The sequence below is a fragment of the Talpa europaea genome (genome assembly GCF_964194135.1).
Source record: "Talpa europaea genome assembly, chromosome: 15".
In the NCBI taxonomy this organism is placed as follows: domain Eukaryota; kingdom Metazoa; phylum Chordata; class Mammalia; order Eulipotyphla; family Talpidae; genus Talpa; species Talpa europaea.
Genome location: NC_140083.1, coordinates 50265674 through 50287290, shown reverse-complemented (window position 1 = coordinate 50287290; position 21617 = coordinate 50265674). Strand labels below are relative to the sequence as shown.

Genomic DNA, 21617 nt, shown 5'->3' with positions numbered 1-21617 from the left:
AGCTAAGCTTTGGAAACAGCCCAAATGCCCAAAAATAGATGACTGGATCAAGAAGATGTGGTACATATATACCATGGAATATTACCCAGCATTCAAAAAAGATAAACACATGCAATTTGCAGCAACATGGATGGCGCTGGAAGGGATCATGCTCAGCGAAATAAGCCAGAAAGAAAAAGAAAAATACCGGATTGTCTCACTCATAGCAGGAATCTAGAAAACTTAAATAAGGGACCAGGAAAATGAATAACTATAAGAAAGTGAAAATCAAAATCAACAAAAAACTATGAACCAGAGACACTTTTAGGGGGGCGGGGGTGGGAGGGGAGGGATTGCGGTCAGAATGGGGGGGCTGCAATTGTATGGGGAATATAAAAATAAAATTTATTATTTAAAAAAAAAGATCAAACGAAGGAGGAACATCTCCAGTGAGATAATTCCTGACTCAAACAAAAGGAACTCTGAAAAAAACAGATAGTGACATAGAAGTACCCTCACTTTCAGAGCGCTATCATCATCATGGTACTAGAAATATCATTGCAATGTTCCAACATTACAGAACTATTTTTGTAAGTTTATATGATATGTTGCATTTATCTATGTATTAACTTACCCCGAAAGCTATCCAGAAGGGCTTTTGCCTAAATGTTGTCAGTGATCCTCTGGGTCATGGAAATCAGAGTGATTTGCATGCCTTGACATTTTTCATAATGACCGTATGCTACTTGTACAGAAAGTGCATTTTTGCAAACTTATATGGTTCCTGATTAGCACCTTGTGGATTATTCACAAATTAACTGTTTAAGATCTAAACTCTCCTCACGTCTGTAAGCATATTTCTGAATCATCTTTCCTGGTAACAATTGATTTTTACTTAAAAAATTGTGTTTTTTTTAATATTACTCTGAAAAGAACAAAGTCAGAAGCATACATTCGTCAATCATGTAAAGATAAATGGAAGTGAGACCTTATTGGCCATGTAACTCATATGAAGTACTTTTTAATTAATAAGTAATAATTAAGTAATGCTGGGGCTGCTTTTACCCATTAGATAATTGTTAATACTAGTGACAAGTAGACAGATCTGATTATTGCAGAAATGATGCCTTGGAGACCTGTCAAGTTACTTAGCCCCTCTCAGTCTCAGGAGAAGTACTGCCTGAGTTAGCACTTGCTGTGAGGGTTTTGTGTGAGCCGACTACATGTGAAACATACCTTTAGTTTCACCTAAAGTGTTTCTAAAACGTAACTTGTACTTAGCTGTATGTGACAGTCACTTAATTGCTTTCTCTCAAGGTGATCTATGACTTTACATAGGGTATGTTTTACTTATATCCTAAATATACCCTCACGGTTTTACATTAGGGCATATCTGTAGGTTGCTTCTGCTTTATTCCTGAATAAGGTTCAGAAATATTTCCCTACTATATAGTTATTCTGTCAGCACTGCAAAATGATGTTCAGGAATAGATTTCCTACTGCATTGTCATTTTAGGTGATTTGGACCGGTAGAGGAACTTGGCCTGCTTAGAATTACTGAATGACTTCCATTAGTGTGACTCAGGAACATAACAATTCTTTTCAGGAGAAATCAGTTTCAAACTCTCATGACTCTGAAATGCTTATTGTATATTTTAATTCTGATTTTTGTTAAGTTTAACCCCACCCCACAGCCTAAATTGGATACTTTTAATATTATATGAACACTTTATTATTTTTAAGTCTCATTATTTGCCTGGTATAACATTTTTAAAAATTTTCTGTGTATTTAAATAGGATTAGATAGTTTCTGATTGTGTGAAATTTTGTGTGCATCTAGACTTACACAGAAAGCCTCAGTTATTATTATAATCATATGGTAAGTCTACTGCTTTGGTAGTCAGCAGCCTTCACAAATTCATATGCTGCCAGTAATTTCTTATAATCATAACATGGTTTGTATCACAGTTTGGATTTTGGATTTGTTATTTTTTTACAAATTCATCTTGTGATTTTTCTTATGTTTTTGAAAACTAAGATAAAAAGTAACATTATAATTAAAAACAGGAATCATAGATTATCCGAAGCAGACATGAAAGTTTTGGTAACTTACTCTCAAGGTAGCCCACTTGGTGAAAAACATTTAAAGTCAGAGCAACTTTGAAAGACATGAATGTGTTTTAAAACATCAGGTTAACTTCGTATTTGAAGGAGGCTTTTCTATAAACGGCATCTAAGTGTGAGAAAGTATCTTATTTGCCTGAGAAATAAGAAATTAACTGAGAAATCTATGTGTATAGGAACATGAACCCTTAAGAACATTATTCCAGAATAAGTATTTGGTTCTATATTGAAGATATTATGGCCACACATGTTGAATTTCCTTAGAAATCTGCAAACTCCGAGCACATGGTCCATGATAACTGGCTGATGCAATAAAACTAAGTAAGGAACTCTGTATTTGAACATTAGCTGTCACGTCAAGAATTTTTTTCATGGACGCTTTCTTTGAGTTTCTGGTAAAATCTTGGGGAGGGACAATAAATCCTTCAATAAATTCTTTAATTGTGACTTGCTGGAAACAATTTGTTATAATTGCTCATCAAACTATCAGTTATCTATTGCCTCATTGCTTCTTTTGCTGCAAGCTAGTAATAATCATTTTAGTAAGTAATTTTTCCCATTTGGAATAGTTGTTGTTAAATCTCACCTCCTGTATGTTGAGTTTGGGGGCCAAAGACATACATCGTGGCTGACTGGAGAAAGGTGAATTCTATGTCCTCTTGACTTCTAATATTGGAGCAACATTCCCTTTGCCTCCTTTAGTAACTACCTCAGTACTTCTGGGAAAATTAATTATACCAACTGATCTCCTTGTAGACAGGTTATCTGTCTCAGAGTCATAATTATGACCCCATTTTCTTTTCTTATAGCATCAGAGGCTCCTTGAAATGCTGGATACAGAGAAAGAACTGTTAAAAGAAAAAATAAAGGAAGCTTTGATTCAGCAATCTCAAGAACAAAAGGTAATACTTTGTTTGCTCTGAGTGTGAAAAGAATGCATTGTTATCTCATGTAATATAGTTAGTGTCTACCTAACTGTCATACCATTTACAGGAAATACTGGAAAAATGTTTGGAGGAAGAAAGACAGAGAAATAAAGAGGCATTAGTATCTGCTGCAGAGGTATGTCCATCTATCATAATGTGCTTCTTTGTAAGTAAGTGAAATTAAATCCAGTCTATTAGTGGCACTGTCCACTTACTTTGTAGAGTATGACAGTATTTTATGCCAGAAAAGTAAAAAGAGTTGTCATATTCTTGTTAAATTCATATTGTGCAAGACTATGATGACTTTGAAATGTTTTACCTTTATATTACCTGTGGAAAATGAATATATACTTGGGGCACTAACATGCAATTAATATTTAATCAATATCACAAGTTGTATGCTATGTATTCATTTATTTATCAAGATTTTTAAAGCCAACTTTGAAATTACTCATTTAAACAGTGTATTCATAGATGTTAAATATACATATTCCAACAAATACATATCAGACACTAACTTTCAGATTTGGATTTAAATTTAGTAAATATTAAAAGCCTTGTATGTGTGGGTCACTATTCCAGGGTTCCAGGATTACTATGATTTTGTCTTTTTATTAAAAGCATTTATAATCAGGTTAGAAAAGTATTATATACTTATAAGACAGGAAGGAATGTAGTATATACTATTATGAGTAAATAATAGTTCCATGTAATGGGAGTTTTTAACAAGTTACTTTTAAAATGAATTTTGAAGGATGGGAAGCATTCTACATTTTAAGTTTGAATTTTATTCAATAGATATAGATACACTGAAAATTTTCAGTTTAAGACATAATAGTAATTAATAAACTTTAGGGGAATTGGAAGCAACAATGGTTAGAGAGAGGGAGATTTACTAGAAATCCATTCAAATTATGGATAAGGGATTATTAATGGCAGGAAAAGAGTAGTTACTGCAGTAACAGTCAAAGTAGTTCCTTGGAAAGGAAAGAAATAGATTGATTCCATCTCCTAAGCATTTTCAGAATTCATCTATAGGTTTGGTGTGGATGATACAGAAGGGCCAAGTTGTTAACTCCCAGAGCTATGTTCTCCCAGTGTTATATTCAAGTGACAGAGGCAAGAAGGTGACTAAATTTACCTGATATTTACAAAGAAATAATCTCAAGATGCTACTTTTTTTTTTTTTTTTTTAAAGTAGGTAGATGGTAATGGTAGCCCTGGGTGTGACTGTCATGTATCATCTGTCACCTCATGGGAGAATATAAAGTAACAAGTAGTCCAAGGTCTGGGCCTTTAAGTAACTCTAAAATTTAAATGCCAGAGAAAAGAGGAAGTTGTAAAGAACTGCAGAGACCCAGCTAGAGAAATAGGAGATGTATGAGCAGCATGATGTGGTGCAAACCAAGAAAAGAGAGGGCTTTAAGGAAACAGATATAGTCAGCTGCGTGAAGTGACTCTTTGAAGAAAAGAAATTGGATTAAAACATAAAATATCATGGAGGGCAAAGGAGAACACAATAAGAACAGTTTAAGAGAGGAATTGTGGAATAAAACAGGGGTTCAGAAAATGGAAACTGTCAGCTTTGATAACTTTTGTCCAATTTGGCTGTTAACTGGAAGCAGGAGAAAAACTAGTAACTCTGCAGGGACCAGGGCTGGGAGGTCAGTGGCCCTGACTGCTTACTGAAGCACGATGGGCTTTTTGAGGGAAAAGTCTGTGTAGTTGTTTGAGTTGCAACTGAAGTAGGCACTTTTTTCATAGAACACCATTTTACTGAATAACTGGGGTTGTACAGACTTTAGTGTTTGGCAGACACAGTATCCAAAGTAAACACAGTGAGTCCAGCACCTTACAAAAACTGAGTTTTTGTTGCCAATGATAAAATTCAAGATTTAGAGTAAAAATTAGAATTTTCAAAAATTGTTTCTGCTTTTCTAATACTTCAAGACTTTTCTGATGAGATTGTGATATTAGACATTTTTTTTATTATGTTACAATGATTCAGTATTTTCCAAATTAAAAAAAGTTTTAAAAATTCATACACAGATAAAGGATTCATTCAAAGTACGAGAAAGGATCGTAATGTGACCGCACAAATTTCATTAATGTGCTATGCTTTTCTTAATTGCAACTAACCTTTAAGAATGATTCTGTTTTAGGTTTTGTTGTGGAACCATCCAGTGATCTAAACTGGCCAGTAAATATACCTCGCTTCTGTTCCATAAATACGAGAGTGTGTTTTCTTTATATACTACTGCCATAAAACATATCACCTCAGTTTTAACATAGAAGGCAGATACAGGAGTGTTGCTATCTTCTTTTATCCGATGTTAATACCATTTTCATACTTTGTTATAAAAATAATATTTTCCAAAAATAAAGTATGTGTTAATATACAATGTACTTAATGTTATCAATTTAACATAATGTAAGTTTCTGGTGTGCAGCATTATAAATCAATATCTGCATATAGTACGTTAAGTTCACCACTAAAAGTTCAACCATTTATCATTATACAATGGACCCATTTTACCCAATTTATCTACCCCTCTTCCCTTCTGGTAAATAATTTGATCTTATAATCCAAAAAGTTCATGTGTGTTTTATTTAGGTTGGTTGGTTTCTATATTTACCACATATATGTGAAATCAGTGTTTCTTTAAGTATAATTCTAAGACCATCCATGTATTACATACATACAATGACAGCAACACAACAGGTGAAATGATGTATTTATTATATCTGTTGTGTTGCTGTCAGTATTTCTCTCTTTAAATCTGTTAATATTTGAACAAAAGCAATTAAATTCAATGGATTTATAAATATAACCTCACAAATAATCCTATGGTCTCATAAAAGACACATATCAATAAGTATGACTGATATACGAAGTGTTTATTAAGTAAAGTCCATCATACTTTAAAAGTACAAATGATCCCAAGAGGAAATAGCCTATGAACTATGACAGAACTAAACTATAGAATTACAGTTTTCTATCTTCTAGGTTACCCATATCTGACTTTTTCAGGGAATTGGTTCTCAAATAATTTGTTTTTTTCCCCAAATATGTATGTTTTGGTCATTATTTGTTTTTAAGCTCGAGAAAGAAGCAGTGAAAGATGCAATTTTAAAAGCCATAGAAGAAGAGAGGAAAACTTTGGAAAAAGCCCATGCTGAAGAAAGGGAGTTATGGAAGGCCGAACATGCAAAAGATCAAGAAAAAGTATCTCAGGCAATTCAGAAAGCTATACAAGAACAAAGAAAAATAAGTCAGGTTAGTAAAATTACTCTTTGTAATGATTTTCTTCTTATATTTCTCAAAAATGAAGTCTCCCTATCATTTTGTCTTATTTAAAATCACCTTAGTAGATATATTTATTTTCCCTTTGATATTAATATTTAAATTACTTTTTAATATATAAATGTACTCTTTCTGATACTGGAAACAGTAAATTATAGTTTTACGTTTTTGTTTAGTCATTGGAACTATATTAAGCTGCTTCTGTACATACACAAAATCAATAGAAATAGTGTATGAGTAGGAAGCAATTCAATTCAATGGATTTATAAATATAGTTTGCATATCTATATACCTGTAGTTGGTATTAATAATTAATAAAACCTCACAATAATCCCTATGGTCTCATAAAAGACACATATCAATAAGTATGACTGACATACAAAGTGTTTAAGTGAAGTAATATTGCATTATAATACTGCATTATAGAGTTAAATGTTTCAGGTGTTCAGTTTTGAAAATCTGCATGTGTATATCTGATCTGTCTGAACAATTTAAAACTATATTAATTTTTCCAGAATTGACTTTGCCAGGGTCTATTTTAATTGTATTTAAAAGTTCTGTTTTTGTATTAGAATGAGGTACCTGAATAAGTCTCCCCTCAACAAGTATGAAAAGCAAAAAGTAACATTCAGAGCATTATGTACACTACCACTATTCATTCAATTGTGTATTACAAATGTAGAGAGAAAGAAAACCAGGAGATTTTCTTATGACTCATTAACTAATCTTAATGAAGCCCGAAAAGGTGAAATGCTTTACTTTCCAGGATGAATGTTTTGAAAGGTATCATTTAAGTCTTTTCTCAAGAACACCTTAGCTATCCATTTTTCATACATATTTGGAAGTATCTATATTAAAATAACAGTAGTATAGTAACATGTGCTTTTATTCTTGCTTTTTTGTTCATTAGTTTTTTATTCTTTCTGTAATGTATTAGAACAACAAATACATATTCAGTGTTTATTGTATAGAAGGGTTTGTCTTTCAGTTCAGTCAGTGGAATTCAATGGTTAAGTCTTGATTTGGAGTTACTTGAGACTTTTGTAAACACAGACTACTCCTTTAGCATCATAAAGATGTGATCTATTATTCACTGTGACATTGGGTAAAAGGGTGTGAATCAATCAGCAAGTAATCACTATCCAAATGGAAAAGTGCATATATATTTAAGAGCACACTACTCTGCTGAATTTTCAGGAGCATTCTTGTTTATAGGAAACATTATAGTATTTGATACATTTTGAGAGAGACAGACTGTATCTGTGTATTTAATTGCCTCTCTGGTCTAGAGAACACCTATAGCAGAGACAATATTGCCAGGTCACGCTCAGGTTTTTGAGCTTGAGGTTACCTTGTAGACTGTATTCGGGTCATCCTTAAACAGCTCACTGCTTTCACTTACACATCCCCTGTTACCATTCCATTTAGCCCCCTGAAAGCTTAACAATTTTGTTCTAGAAAACTGATGAATTGAGATGAACTCAGATGTCACAAATTGCCATGGTCAGACATGTTCTGTGGTGTTTCTAACCATTGAAAAGACTCCCTGCTCTGCATTGGGGACTGCAGTTATTTCTGGGATACAATTGCAGGGGAGAAAATAGTCCTGCCTTGTGAAGCAGACTGATAGGAAATGATTAAAGGTATAATGAAATCTGAAATAGTGATCAGTGTCGTGAAGGAAAATGAAGCTATGGCATGGGCTGGAGACTGAGGGAACCAACATATAAACAGGGTTGCCAGGGAAGGGCGCCCTGAAGAGCTGGATGGTGTAGCTAACATGTGTGACACTGATATGGATACAAATGGACCTACAGAACATAGACCAAAAAATGTCTGTAATTTACAAATCTGTAAAGATGAAGGTACAAGTCACCTCAGCAAATCAGGGTTCCATAGAAGGGGGCATTAGATAGTCGTGAATTTATTAAAATTCTGCAAAACTACATATACTTTTTTTTTTTTTTGCAGAAATAGTCCTTAGCTTTTATTAGATTCCCAAAAGTATCTTACTAACCCAGAAAAGATCAAAAATAATTACAAGTGACTGCCCATTTCCTTCTGGATTTTGTATGCTAAAATGAAGTTCAGATAGAGAAATTGCACAAATATTGATAGTCTTTGATAAACTTTTGGAATGGCAGACTGAGGGCCTCTGTAAATCAACTTCTCCATAACCACAATGAGCATACTAGAAAAATGGCCAAAATCATTTTTTTTTTGAGCATTCTGAATACTAACAAAGGCTTCTTCCCAAGGAGTATTTATTCCAGAGTAATAGTGCAGGCTCAATAGAGCTGCAAGTCTCGTAGAGCATTCACTGCCTCATTCCCACCCCTTCTCTGCAGCACCACCATAGCTCTAAGAGCTAGCAGCCTCAGAGCCAGAGTAACTGTGAAAGGCAGCCACATGGAGGCCTGGGAGAGCATGCCAGCCTCGGGGCGCCACAGAAAGCCCTCTTCACACACATACTCCATTTTGGCTTGGGTGGCAGCTCTCTGGAAAGTCCCCATTTGCAGAGCTTGACTTCTGACCTAACTGACCATTTGACAAACATTCCAACATATTTGTCAGAAGCAGTAGTGGTAATAGTCTAGCCTCTCAGCTGCCAGGGACATAAATACCAATTGGGGCAAAAAAGTGACAGGCCAAAACCTAATGAGACATCTGGCTTTGAAGCTCTCACTTTCAAAAATATTCCTGGGGTTGCTGAAGATCACATACCTGCACAGGGCTGTGCACAGGCCCCTTAAAGACTGAGAAGGCCTACAAGGCCTTCTTCCCTCACCTCTGGTAGATGCTGTTACTACGCAGACAAGAAAGTGAAAGCCCTGGTCAAGCTATGTGCACTGTCAGCATTGGTGTGCTCCAACAAGCCGACACCTCCACAAAGGATGGAACACTCCCTGGCCAGAGGTGGTTAAGGAAACAGTCTAGTCGTGAGCTGACCACTGAGATAACCTAGCAGAGACCCCAGTGGCCGCATATGACAAGGAATACAGACTTGGGTTAGTCTAGAAAAGTTCCCCAACAAACTAAGAGTAATAAGTATTCCTGGAGAAGAGAGGAGAATTGATTTCTAGAGTTGCTACTGTGTCATTTTATTTTATTTTATTTTTTTAAGATTTATTTATTTATATAAGAACTGAGTATAGACCAGAGGTGCAGGGGGGTGAGAGAATTTACCAGAGACAGAGTGGGGAGCAAAACAGGGAGACTGACCAAAATGTACTGCTGAGGGGAGCAGCGGGTGAGGCAGGAGAGGTCTGCTGTGCCATGTGGGTTTCTCCCTGGCTGGCCAGGAATCAAACCCACACTGCAGAGGCTATGGACAGCTTCACAAATAGGCACTCAACCCGCTGTGCCACCAGGTAGGCCCTGTGTCACTTTATTTTAAATGTCCAGTTTTATCAATAAAAATTATGAGCCAGAAAGTATGTTCATATGCAGGAAAAACAAAGCTGTCAATAGAATCTATGCTCTTAGATTTAACGGGCAGAGACTTTAATCTGCTACTATAGATGGAAGAACAGAGACCATTTCTCCAGATGTACAAGGCTTCATCTTATATATTCTATGCTGTTCAGAAACTAGCAGTTGAATGCCTAAGGAGCTACCTGTTCCTGTCCTAGCCTCACTGCAGTAAGGGCTGCAGATGCCTGGTGCACATGGGCTTCCCTCCCTGCTGTGGGGAAGAAAACCCCACCCTGATCTCAGAGTTTATACTTCTCCGGCAGAGTATGTCTGATTCAAGTGTCTCAATCATACTTATTTTCTTAGAAGGTACTACTAGAATGTCGAGTATCATGGAGAGGCCTTGGTGTGGACATTTTCCTATGTCTTCTGTAACACAGTCATCAACACAAATTCTCAGTCTATGTAATGTGGCAGTTCTTTTATTAGGCACTGTCACAACAGATGGACTTGCCCAGTATAGACATAAATATAAAAATTCCTCACTAGGTACTGGATCAAGTAGTGTGTGTGTGTGTTTTAAACTAGTGAAGAAGGATGTTAATTATAGACATATCATTTCTATGCCTTCATACTATAAAGTAATGAATTCATTACTTATAATGAATACTATAAAGTAGAATTCAGATTGGTATCCATGTCGCCCTTCACAGAGTAAGCAGACTACTAGTGCCTTTCCCATCAGTACAGGCTGTAGCACCACATACAACATGACGTGTCACCGTAAGTGCCTGATGACTCTCATCGGTCTCTGTGTGTTTCTTCTTGTTTTCTGTTTTGCTAAAAATCCTATGTTACCCAGTGGAACAAAAATGAAACTGGTATGTAAATGATGTAACATTACTTTTTGATTAATGCATGAGATTGTAACAAACAATCATCTTAAAAGTAATATATCTGCAAGGAGAGATCATATTTAGTTTTTTTTTTTTTAAATTCCCAAGGTAAGAAAAAAGCAAATTAATCAAGCCTCTGATTAAAGTAATTCATAAAAATAAAGATTATGCTAGATGTTGTAAGAAACAGACATCAAGAAAACAGTAGACAGTAAGTACAGCTGACGAGAACTCTTTCAGAAAGACGAATTTGTAAAACCTTATTGTATTCATCCCAAATTCTCATTTTATAGATATTACTTCATTAATTAATCACATTATTTCCCTAAAAAAGCAAACTGGAAAGAGCAATGAAGTTTTACACATTTGTTAAAAAAAAAATCTATGAGGCTAATTATCCTAAATTAAGGTACAAGATCAGATATATAATTTATAAACTTTCCCCCCGGTCACTAGTAATAGGAATCTGAACTCTTACCTCTTCAGCATGCTCATAGTCTTGAGAATTTTAACTGTTGAGTTTCAGATTTATAATTAATGTCCTTTTAGTAAAATCCCTGAAATACTAGACATTAGAAAGTTTGCCTGATTATCATTGCTTACAACAATAAGGAAAACAATAATAGTTCTCTGTGTTTCATTTAGTTAGCTTTAATATAAACAAATTTTAGGCTATTACTAAAACTTTTTGTGGAAGTTTTTCTTCAGGTTTGCTATAGATAATAGTAAATAATAGCACTGGTGGTGGAGGTAATGGCAATAATTATAAAAGGATTGTCTCACTAATTCAGTCCTAAGGACCAGAGGCACTTTTTGTAATTGTTTTACATATTTGATCACATTGACTCCTCAGAGCCACCTTATGAAGCAGATACAGTCTCTATTTCAGAGAGAGATTTGCTGAAGGCCATACAACCTTTTAGCAGGGGCAGGCAGACTCATGAAGAGAGACTACAATGAAGAAAAGCAAAATTAAAACATTACTGGAATACAAAAGATTGTAAGTGAACACTGTGAACATATTTATGCCAACAAGTGGGACAATCTTGAAGAAATGGACACATTCTTGGAAACCTATCACATTCCAAGAATCAGGAAACAATAGAAATTCTTAGACCCATCATGAGTAAGGAAATTGAAACAGTACTTAAAAGTCTACCATAACAAAAAGTCCAGATACAGATGTTTTCACTAGTGAATTCTAGCAAACATTCAAGGAAGAATCAATACCTATACTTTTCAAACTTTTCCCAAAAATATGACAAGGAGGGGAACATTATAAACACACTTTGTCAAATCAACATTACATAGGTTGCAAAGCAACCCAAGGATATCACAAAAAAGGACTTTAATCACTATCTCTCCTGATATAAAACAGTGTTGAACAAGATACTAGCAGACTGAATTCAACAGTGCATTACAAGAATCACACACCGTGGTCTATTAGGATTTATTACTGAGGTGCAAATATGGTTCAGCATAGACAGAACAATCAATGTGATAAACCACATTAACAAATGGAAGGATGAAGACGACCTAAATAGACATGCAGATGGCCACATGAAAAAATGCTCAACATGTGCCTCCCCTGGTGGTGCAACGGTTGAGTGCTGGGCTGCGAGGCTGCCCACAGCCTCTGCAGTGCCAGTTCGTTCCCCGGCCACCAGCGAGGGTCCCACAAAAAAAAAAATAAAATAAAATAAAATAAAATAAAAAAAAATATATATATATATATATATACTCTCAACATCAGTTATTAGGGAAATGCAAATCAAAATCACAGTATCACCTCACATTGCGAGAATGGCCTATATCCAGAAGCCTGGAAGCAAATGTTGGCAAGCATGTAGAGGAAAAGGAACTCTCAAACCTTGCTGGGAATGTAAATTGCCACTGCCTCTGGAAAACAGTATGGAGAGTCCTCAAAAACTTAAAAAATATAAATACCATATGATCCAGCAATTCTACTGCTAGGTATTTGCCAAAGACCATGAAAACACTAATTCCAAAAGGTATACACTTTGCTATGTTCACTGAAGCGTTATTCACACTATCCAAGACCTTTCCATGGTATTTCTCAGAAGTTACTTGAGAGATGATTTTGTTTGGCCTTGGCCATAAGTGAAGACGAAGTTAATAGTGCTGACTGGAGATCTGTACTTTTTTTTCTCAGCTATTAAGAAGAAAGTGTATGACTGGTTTATTTTATTTCCACATTAAATCCTCTGTCCCTTGAAAATCTTTGTTAAAGAAAGGAAAGTACATTTGTTATTGACACCAAAGTGGGCAAAAAAAAAAGCATCATTAATTTTGCTGTTGTAGCAAAGTCCTGTAAAAGGACTCCAGTGCACACCGACAAACTATGCCTGACGTTGGAAGCCATTCGTTATAGTTTATAACCACAGCTGCCGTAATTTGGGGTTATGTTTTCCCCAGAAGCCACAGACATTACAATCAGTGGTTATATTTTCTTTAAGAAATTTAGCATAGCCACCTGACCCTTCTTTATAAAAGGAAATGGCATTTCTATTTTAGCTTAGCAAGCCAGATAATTTCACAACACTGAAATCATTTTTCCATATTAACTTATTTCATTTTGATTTATTAGTTCAAGTTTTCTTTACAGTATTTCGCTAGTGACCTAGTTAGACAGAGGTGAAATGTGACGTATCTTTTTGTGAGAGTACGGTACTCGGGCATGTGAACACAGAATCATCAGCTCACATTCTCATCTCTCGAAATATTCCCTTCTAGTCTGATACCTACCTTCGTCTGTGAGATAAGCATCTACCAAGTTACCAGTCCAGAAAACTAATTTCTCCTAAATATGTCCTCTCTCCCCGTTTTCATACCTTTTCCATTAAAACCTTCTTTGTTAAATGAATACTTCCTGCCTGCCTGCTACCGTTGTCTTAATTAGGATTCTCCTTGTTCACCTTGACCTCTTACATAGATTTCTTTGCTTCCACTTTTGTCCTCTTTCAACTTGGAATGAAAGAGAAGTATCATTCTCTGACTTTAATTCTTTGGTACCTCACAACCTGTAAGGGAACATTCAAGCTACAAGGCATGAACTGACGTCTTTCTGTGACTGGTCCCTGCCTTGCCAACTCATCTTCTGCCACTCTGCTTCACATGCCAGGTGTTTAGCCCCAACTGCTGGTGTGCAGGCCATATTACTTTATGGGAGTGGGCTTTTTCTCATTCTGGGCCTGCATTGCTTTCCTGACTTGCAAAATTCACTCTCATTTAATAATTCAGCATTTTTAAGCCTAGGAAACGTCCTTTCTACTGCTCAGATTATCTAACTATTGATATACCATTACCCAGTCAGGTTCTATTGAAAGGATTTGCTTTTCTGTCTTCTCCATTACATTATAAGCAATTTGAAACAAAGAGCTATGTTGTGAACAACTGCAATTGATTACAAGAAAGTCTAGGAACAGCATTGTTTTAAGAAAACATATTAATCTTTAAAAAATGGACTTAGGCTCCACCACCACAATTTGGATTTTTTAAGCAATTTTCGTTGCGTTTAAATGAAACATTTTATGAAAAGAAGGGTAACCAAAAATCCTTCTTTGGATGTTATGATTCCTTTTAATAAACAGTATCAGATTGTCTGTTGGGTGCCAAACTGAGATGATTCTTACTGTTGTTCAGCGAAATCTTTACAAAGTAATCTGGGAGAAACAGGATAATCTATTGACTTGAGCTAAGTATTTATTTCGAACAGGTAGCTAGATAGGCTGTAAGGTGATGAGTGCGGGTGTGCAGGGACCAATGACAGTGTGCGGATCAGAGGAAGCCTCCTGCTCAGTTGCATGTGCTGGCTGTTAGTCCTCTCCAATCAAAGTGGGACCATCTTACCTGTTGTTGTGACTCCTCAGCACCTATTCCTCTGTTCCACAAAGTGATACTGTGAGCCCTATGCTTTGGGGAGATTGAACCTAGTTTCTGCTCTTTGTCTAAAGTCTTTACTGACTTAGGCTAATGACTTGCCTCTCCTCCCATGTTAGTTAGCAGGTTCCAAAAATTCATACATATCCAGAATCAAGCCCGTAAAGACTTTATTTGGGGACTTGGCACCTCAGGTATACAAACTCCTCATGCATAGAAAGAAATGAGAAGGTGCTGGGACATCTGTGTAACATGGAGCAATGCCCAGGCAGAGAAGACCTGAGAGGGAGAAATGTATGCCCTGGGCCCCTCGCTTTTTCAAGTTGTTTGTTCAGAATTTTTTGTTACCTGCGATCAAAACAATTTTCACTGCCAAATAAATGTGCCCCGAAGTAAGTGGGAGTCCTTGCTTGTGACCCCTGTAACTGTGATCAAGGTCTTAATATGTGTGAGGCTCCCATTCCAGATCTATAAAGTGGGATTAATAACACCTGTATTACAGAGTTGCGAGGCTCCTGGAAACATATTTTTGAAAAATGAAAACTGAGCTAAATTTGCAATGCAGTTTTAAAGATTGTAAAATACCACATGAATTCTAGGTGGGGTGCAGTCAAGCCAGTGACGGAACAGGAAATCTTGGCCTGTGCTCTGCAAGGAACAGAGAGAAAGGAAGGTGAGCCCCAGTCTTCACCTATCTGAAGGGCTTCCACGAAAGGATATTGCCTCTTATTTGGCTGAAGGGAAACAGATTAGAAATATATTTTAAAACATTAGCTTTATACATTGTAAAGCTATCAAGTCACTATTAACTTTCCAGGACTGCGGAGAATGGACTGGGGTGGGAGAGGAAAGGATTTGTGTATTGAGAAAAGTATTTTTACTGCTCTCTGCTCTCAGGGTCCCTATTGTGATTTTGTGTCACGGAGCTACAAGACAATTTCCTATTCCACATATGCCTGCTCAGCTACTGACGTTGCAAAAATCTACCTTTCTTATAATTGTTGAGAGTTCACAATAAGTACTATTAAAATCTCCTGCCAGACATTTAAACTATCAACACTGCCAGTTTAATACCTGTAACATTAGTTAAATGATTTCCTGAAACCCTAGGGTGTATCAGCCTCTCAAATGGTTCTGAGGACTTAAAGGAAATACATGTAACTATCCTGTAACTCTACACTCTGAATATCACTGTTTTTTTAAATACTTTTTTTATATAATTTTTTAATTTTTTTTTATTTTTATATTCCCCATACAATTGCGACCCCCTTATTTTGACCCCAATCCCTCCCTTCTCTGCCCCCCCACACCCCATAGAGTGTCTCTGGTTCATAGTTGTTTGTTGATTTTGATTTTCACTTTCTTATAGTTATTCATTTTCCTGGTCCCTTATTTAAGTTTTCTAGATTCCTGCTATGAGTGAGACCATCGGTATTTTTCTTTTTCTTTCTGGCTTATTTTGCTGAGCATGATCCCTTCCAGCGCCATCCATGTTGCTGCAAATTGCATTTGTTTATCTTTTTTGAATGCTGAGTAATATTCCATGGTGTATATGTACCACATCTTCTTAAATACTTTTTTTATATTACATTTTGCTTGATTCTGCTGTCTTTCACACAGATCTCTGTCAGGTCATAGACTCTTTAGTTGTAAGTACCACTAATGAGCTTTAACCCAGCACACACTCATGAAACTAACTTGGTGGAGTGATTGCTAAGAGGCTGTTGCTGTTCTTAGCCCTTATTATTTCCATCACCTTAATCACCTGTATAGTTTTTTTTTTGTTTTGTTTTGTTTTGTTTTGTTTTTTTGGTGGGACCCTCACCGATGGCTGGGGAACGAACCGGTGCTGCAGGCAGCCTTGCAGCCCAACGCTCAACTGTTGCGCCACCAGGGGAGGCCCTCACCTGTATAGTTTTAACTCCTAGCATCATGTCTTTCACAGTGACATCAGTGAGTAATGTTGACTGTGATTACCAGAGTCTGGAGTTCCCACACTGAATCAAGGTGTGAGGTTATCTTGGGGTGTGGCAGTAGCCCCATAAAGGTGCTATGGGTATTTTAAGTATTAGAAGACTACACAGATACTCGAGGTCTCCTGGGAGCCTGGGAAACTGCTAGCTGATCAATACTAAATTGTCTTACATTCCTGCAGGAAAGCTGTTGGAGGTTGCTCTGATTTAAAAAAAAATAAAATAAAAGTGCCATGGAAATACCAATGTGGAACAGGAAATGAGAGTGTTGCTTAATCTTATGCCTGGATTTGAGAAGTTACATGCCTTGTGTGTACAAAATTTCATCAGTACATAACTGTAGTGAAGGATGCAGTAAAAGATCTTCCATTTCTGTGTATCTTTTTCATATGGCTGCTAAGTTATGACCCAATTAATCAACAAATGGAACAAGCAGGTATTTTTTTTGGAGATGCTGCAAAAAAAAATTATTGAGACAGCAAGAGAGTCATTAACTGAGAAAGCTGGGGTATACCCACCAGATCAGGTGAGAAACTAAGAATCTGGGATCACAAGAAACTAAGTTCCAGTCCCTATGCTTAAATGATTTTTCTTTGAATTGGGGAAACAAATTCATTCATTCATTGAAGCTTAATTCCAGTATGTGTACAGAATACTATAAAGTTTTAGTCATAAAAAAATATATGAACTGTAGTAAATGTGATCCTTGATTTCAAAGGGATCTCTGTTGGTAAGACAAACCAGTAAAGCATTTACTACAATGCTGAGCTGCGGAGGGCAGTGAGGATAAAATCCAGGTGCTATGTGAGCACACAGGAGGGGCAAGGGTTCTCCCACACTGCGAGGAAGATCCAGAGCAAGTCAGGGAATGCTCCCAGAGATAGAGACACTTAAACTGAGTCATGCAGGTAGAAGAGTAGGCTTGGTTATCAGAGAAGGACATGGGTGGGAAGTCATGCCAAATAGAGAGCATGGCACAACCAAGCAACTGCAAACTGCAAACCAACTGTGTGTGACAAATTTCTACAGAGATTACGAAACATGAATCCTGTGTCTTCAAAGATTTTATGATGACCTAGAGGGGGAATATGTCACATCCACAAATTGCTGAGTGCAGAGTGATATATGACGGAGCACAGATAGTTGAGACATTTAAAAACAGGGAAGAGAATATGCATATTGAATGGTGGGTAGACGGAAATTGAAAATATTTCTTGGGAAAGGAATATAAAATAAATGGTAATGATATACTTAAGCAAATTATGAGAATGCTGAAGTTAAATAGGTGAATTCACATTTAATATTATCAGGAGAGAATGTCAGACTCTGCTGGCACAGGGTGACATGGGCTAAGGATCCCTCATAGAAGATCAAATTGGCAGCCTTCACTGTGAGGCACAGAAGTTGCCAGAATATGTGACATGAAATGAGAAGGCAGTTTAGCCCCAATGACAACAGTTGGAATGGTGAAGAACAGACATTTTGGAGAGAAGAGACTAAACCTCGGTACTGGAAGGAAATAGGATATGACTTCAAACATGTCTTAAAACCTTAACATTTTTGTAACTGATAAAATTACATTCTAAAAAGTATAATTTGTTAACATGTATCTGGAACAACCAACCAAAAAAGTACCATTTTCATGTAACCATTTTTAGTGTTCTGAGTAACATGAGTAAGCAAAAGAAATTTTACCAAATTGGCAAGTTTTGTGTGCTTAATCACTTTTTGCTAATAATTTTCAGTCAACACATTCTATCCACATTTTTGCAAAGCAGAATATTTTTGTTTTTTCTCTGTTTGCACCTTACTTATCTAACTAATCCAGGTGTGGGTGAGGACCAGCAGGTAGACAGACAAACATCTGTTCGCAAGTTTCAGTATCAGTTGTTCTACCGCATGACTGCAAATTTTTACTAAATCCTTTGTGCAATTATTCCTATACGCAAAACAGTTTCCAGTGAAAGGAAACCAAAATACCACAATGATAAAAGGCACAAACATACCAGAATCTACCTAATTTGAAGATTAATATTTCGTAGTGAGTAAGGATTAAGATGAGATATGAAAAAATGACCAGACACATTTTTTACAGAACCAAAGAATTTTAGAAATCGAATAGATAATTCAAAACTTAATAAATGGCACGTTTGCTCTGCTGTCATAGTACAGCGAGTAAGGGAGTCATCTTTTCACCAAAAACAACTATGTGACAGTGAACGCCTAGGAAAGAGCTCTTTTGGAGGTACTGCAGGGCAACTAATGCAGATGGGATTGAGAAAACGAAAACATTCAGGTGATTTTTAAACTTTTAAAAACATTTTCTATAGGGCCTCCCCTGGTGGCGCAGCTGTTGAGCGCTGGGCTGTGAAGCTGCCCGCAGCCTCTGCAGCGCTGGTTCAACCCCCGGCCGCCGGCAAGGGTCCCACATGGCACGCAGACCTCTCCTGCCACGTCTGCTTCTCCCCTCAGTCTGCCTGTTCTGCTCCCCACTCTGGCTCTGGTGAATTCTCTCACCCTCCCACACTTCAGACTGTACCCAGTGCTTGTATAAATAAATCTTAAAAAAAAAAAAAAACAAACATTTTCTATAGGGCAGCATGAGAAGTCAAAGCTCAAGCAGTGAATGTCAGTCTTAAGGGCGAAAAGGCCAAAGGCAGAGTCCTGGCCTGTTAAAGGGCAGATGTTCAGAACATTTAGCAACAAAAATCAGTGTTCAGAGTCTCCCCACGATATTGGTCAAGTCCTAAACTGCATATGCAGAAGGAACACTCACCAAATTCAAAACCAAAAATGAACAGCTGAACAGACAATTTGGGGAAGTAGAGGTTAGAGGTTAGTTCCTGCCAAGGTGAAGGGCTGTAATAAATTAAGGCTTTCACAGAGAACCCTGAAGTGCTTACTGCTTTAATAAACACCACAACTAGCAGGAAGGGCAAAGCAACATGTTCAAATGGTCAGCAGTCTGTGTTCATCACCGCAGGAAGTGTGAATTAAAATCACAGCGAGCTGCAAGTATGCCCACCCTGAAAATGTTATTTTAATTGACTTAACATTGATTTACAAGACTGTATATAATTTAAAGATACTCTCTTCGGGTATTTGTTACCACAGCCACCATCGGGGAGGAGTTCTTGGTAGGAGAGAATTTGTGACTCACTCACTAGAAGGCGGTGAAAGTATCTCCGAAGCAGCCTAACACATCATAAATACACTGATACACTATTTCCATGTTATGTGTGCATTCAACAGAAATTAGTGCTTCTGTTCACTAAAAGATGTGTAGAAGAATGACTAAAAGATACTTATTTCATAATAATGCCAAATGGAAACACTCCAAATATCTGTCAGCAGTGGAATGAATGGATAAGTCATTTTATATTCACACAATGAAACATTATACCAAAGTACAAAAAGACAAACTAACAATATATGCTATAATATGGATGCATCTTGAAGATGATGTTGAACAAAAAATTAGCCACAAAAGCATAAATACTGTGTAATTCCACCTTTATGATCTTTAAGAGCAGACAGAACTAATCTACAGTGATAGAAACCATAATAGAGGTTATCACCTGAGAGAATAGGAGCTTTTAGCTGCACGTTGAGCTGTTCAGTTAAAGTGCATTTTAGGCACAAAGGAAAATATAATGTAGTCATTGTTAAAATATTTGCTATAAAAATGAAAAAAAAAGGTTATCTTTGAAATTCATTCAATCCTATAATCATTTATTGCCCTAATACTGGAAAGATGAGCAAAGACACAGAGTGTCATTTGTATAAAATAAAATTCCAAACAACTTCTCATTTTACTATTAGAAAAAATTATTGTGGAGGAATTCTTTGACGCTGGGGTAGGTATAATTTCAAAATATTTTAAATATTAATATTAAAATTTCAGGAAATTTCTTGAGTTTGTTTTTTCACTATTTTTCCCCTCTGGAACTCATGTTCCCTGAATGGTATTAATCATAATCCTGGGGATTATGACCGGGATTAATCTATCCATGGGAGATGTGCCCTGGTCCCCCGGGGAAGTCTTACAGTAACTGAAGAGGTGAACCTATACCTGAGTCATATAACACTGAGATGCATCATTTTTGCTATGAATAAGTCTTCCCAGATATGAAAAGCTAAAATAACCTTCATTTACTCAGAGCTAAGAGAATATTTTGCATGAACAAGAAGATTCTTTTTTTAAAGTCAAACAAAAATATTTGAAAAAATTTATTTTTAAGATTTATTTATTTATACAAGCACTGGGTACAGTCAGAAGCACATGAGGGTGAGAGGATTCACCAGAGCCAGAGCGGGGAGCAGAACAGGCAAACTGACCAAATACACTGCTGAGGGGAGCAGCGGGCACGTGGCAGAAGAGGTCTGCGCGCTATGTGGAACCCTCACAGGCCACTGGGGATCGAACCGGTGCTGCAGAGGCTGCGGGCAGCTTCGCAGCCCAGTGCTCAACTGGTGCGCCACCAGGGAGGCCCGAAAATTTTTTTTTTTTTTTTAAAGAATACCCTTCCAAAGTGTCAGTGTGTCATAATAAGGAGTGATAAACATTACATATTGGGGGAGACTAATGAGAGTGATGTGTAAATACAGTTTTAGCCTGGATTAGGACTGGGACAGAAGAAAAATACATTAGTAGAAAAACTGGTGAAATACTAATGAAATCTTAATATTTTTTAATGATGTTAATTTGTTAACTAACAGATGTGCCATATTCTAGAAGATGTTAACATTATGGGAGGCCATACTAAGGCTAATAGGAGTACTTGTGCAAGAATCCTGTGAATCTAAATTTTTTTCAAAACACAAATTTATTTTTCTAACACGTATAGTTTAGAAAGAGTAGATAGAATTTACCTACTCCCTGCTAAAACCCCTTGCAAATAAAACTCTAGTGAAACAGAACTCTACTCTAAAGGGGAGACAACCATAAAGACCAGTATACCCTGCAGAAGCTGTAGAAGGCTTGCTAGTGATGGCACAAGACACCTTAGAAGTGGGAATGAGGACCCTAGGCAGTTAGCTCCCTACTCATCTTTTCCAATTCTGGCAGGAAATTGGGATTTTTTTTTTTTCTGGAAAAGAA

At 36.7% G+C, this 21617-nt stretch overlaps 1 protein-coding gene across 6 annotated transcripts in view; it reads left to right on the top strand.

The window, feature by feature from the left end:
• The window catches only part of CCDC91 (coiled-coil domain containing 91), a gene marked incomplete at both ends in the record, with an annotated part of 199459 nt that overhangs the window by 123388 nt on the left and 54454 nt on the right, over positions 1 to 21617 (top strand). For all 6 annotated transcript variants that reach the window (XM_084255107.1, XM_084255106.1, XM_084255108.1 and 3 more), the window contains 3 exons: positions 2913 to 3005; positions 3097 to 3165; positions 6130 to 6306. In XM_084255107.1, coding sequence (XP_084111233.1) covers positions 2913 to 3005; positions 3097 to 3165; positions 6130 to 6306 — 339 coding nt within the window. The remainder of the gene's footprint in view (positions 1 to 2912; positions 3006 to 3096; positions 3166 to 6129; positions 6307 to 21617) is intronic.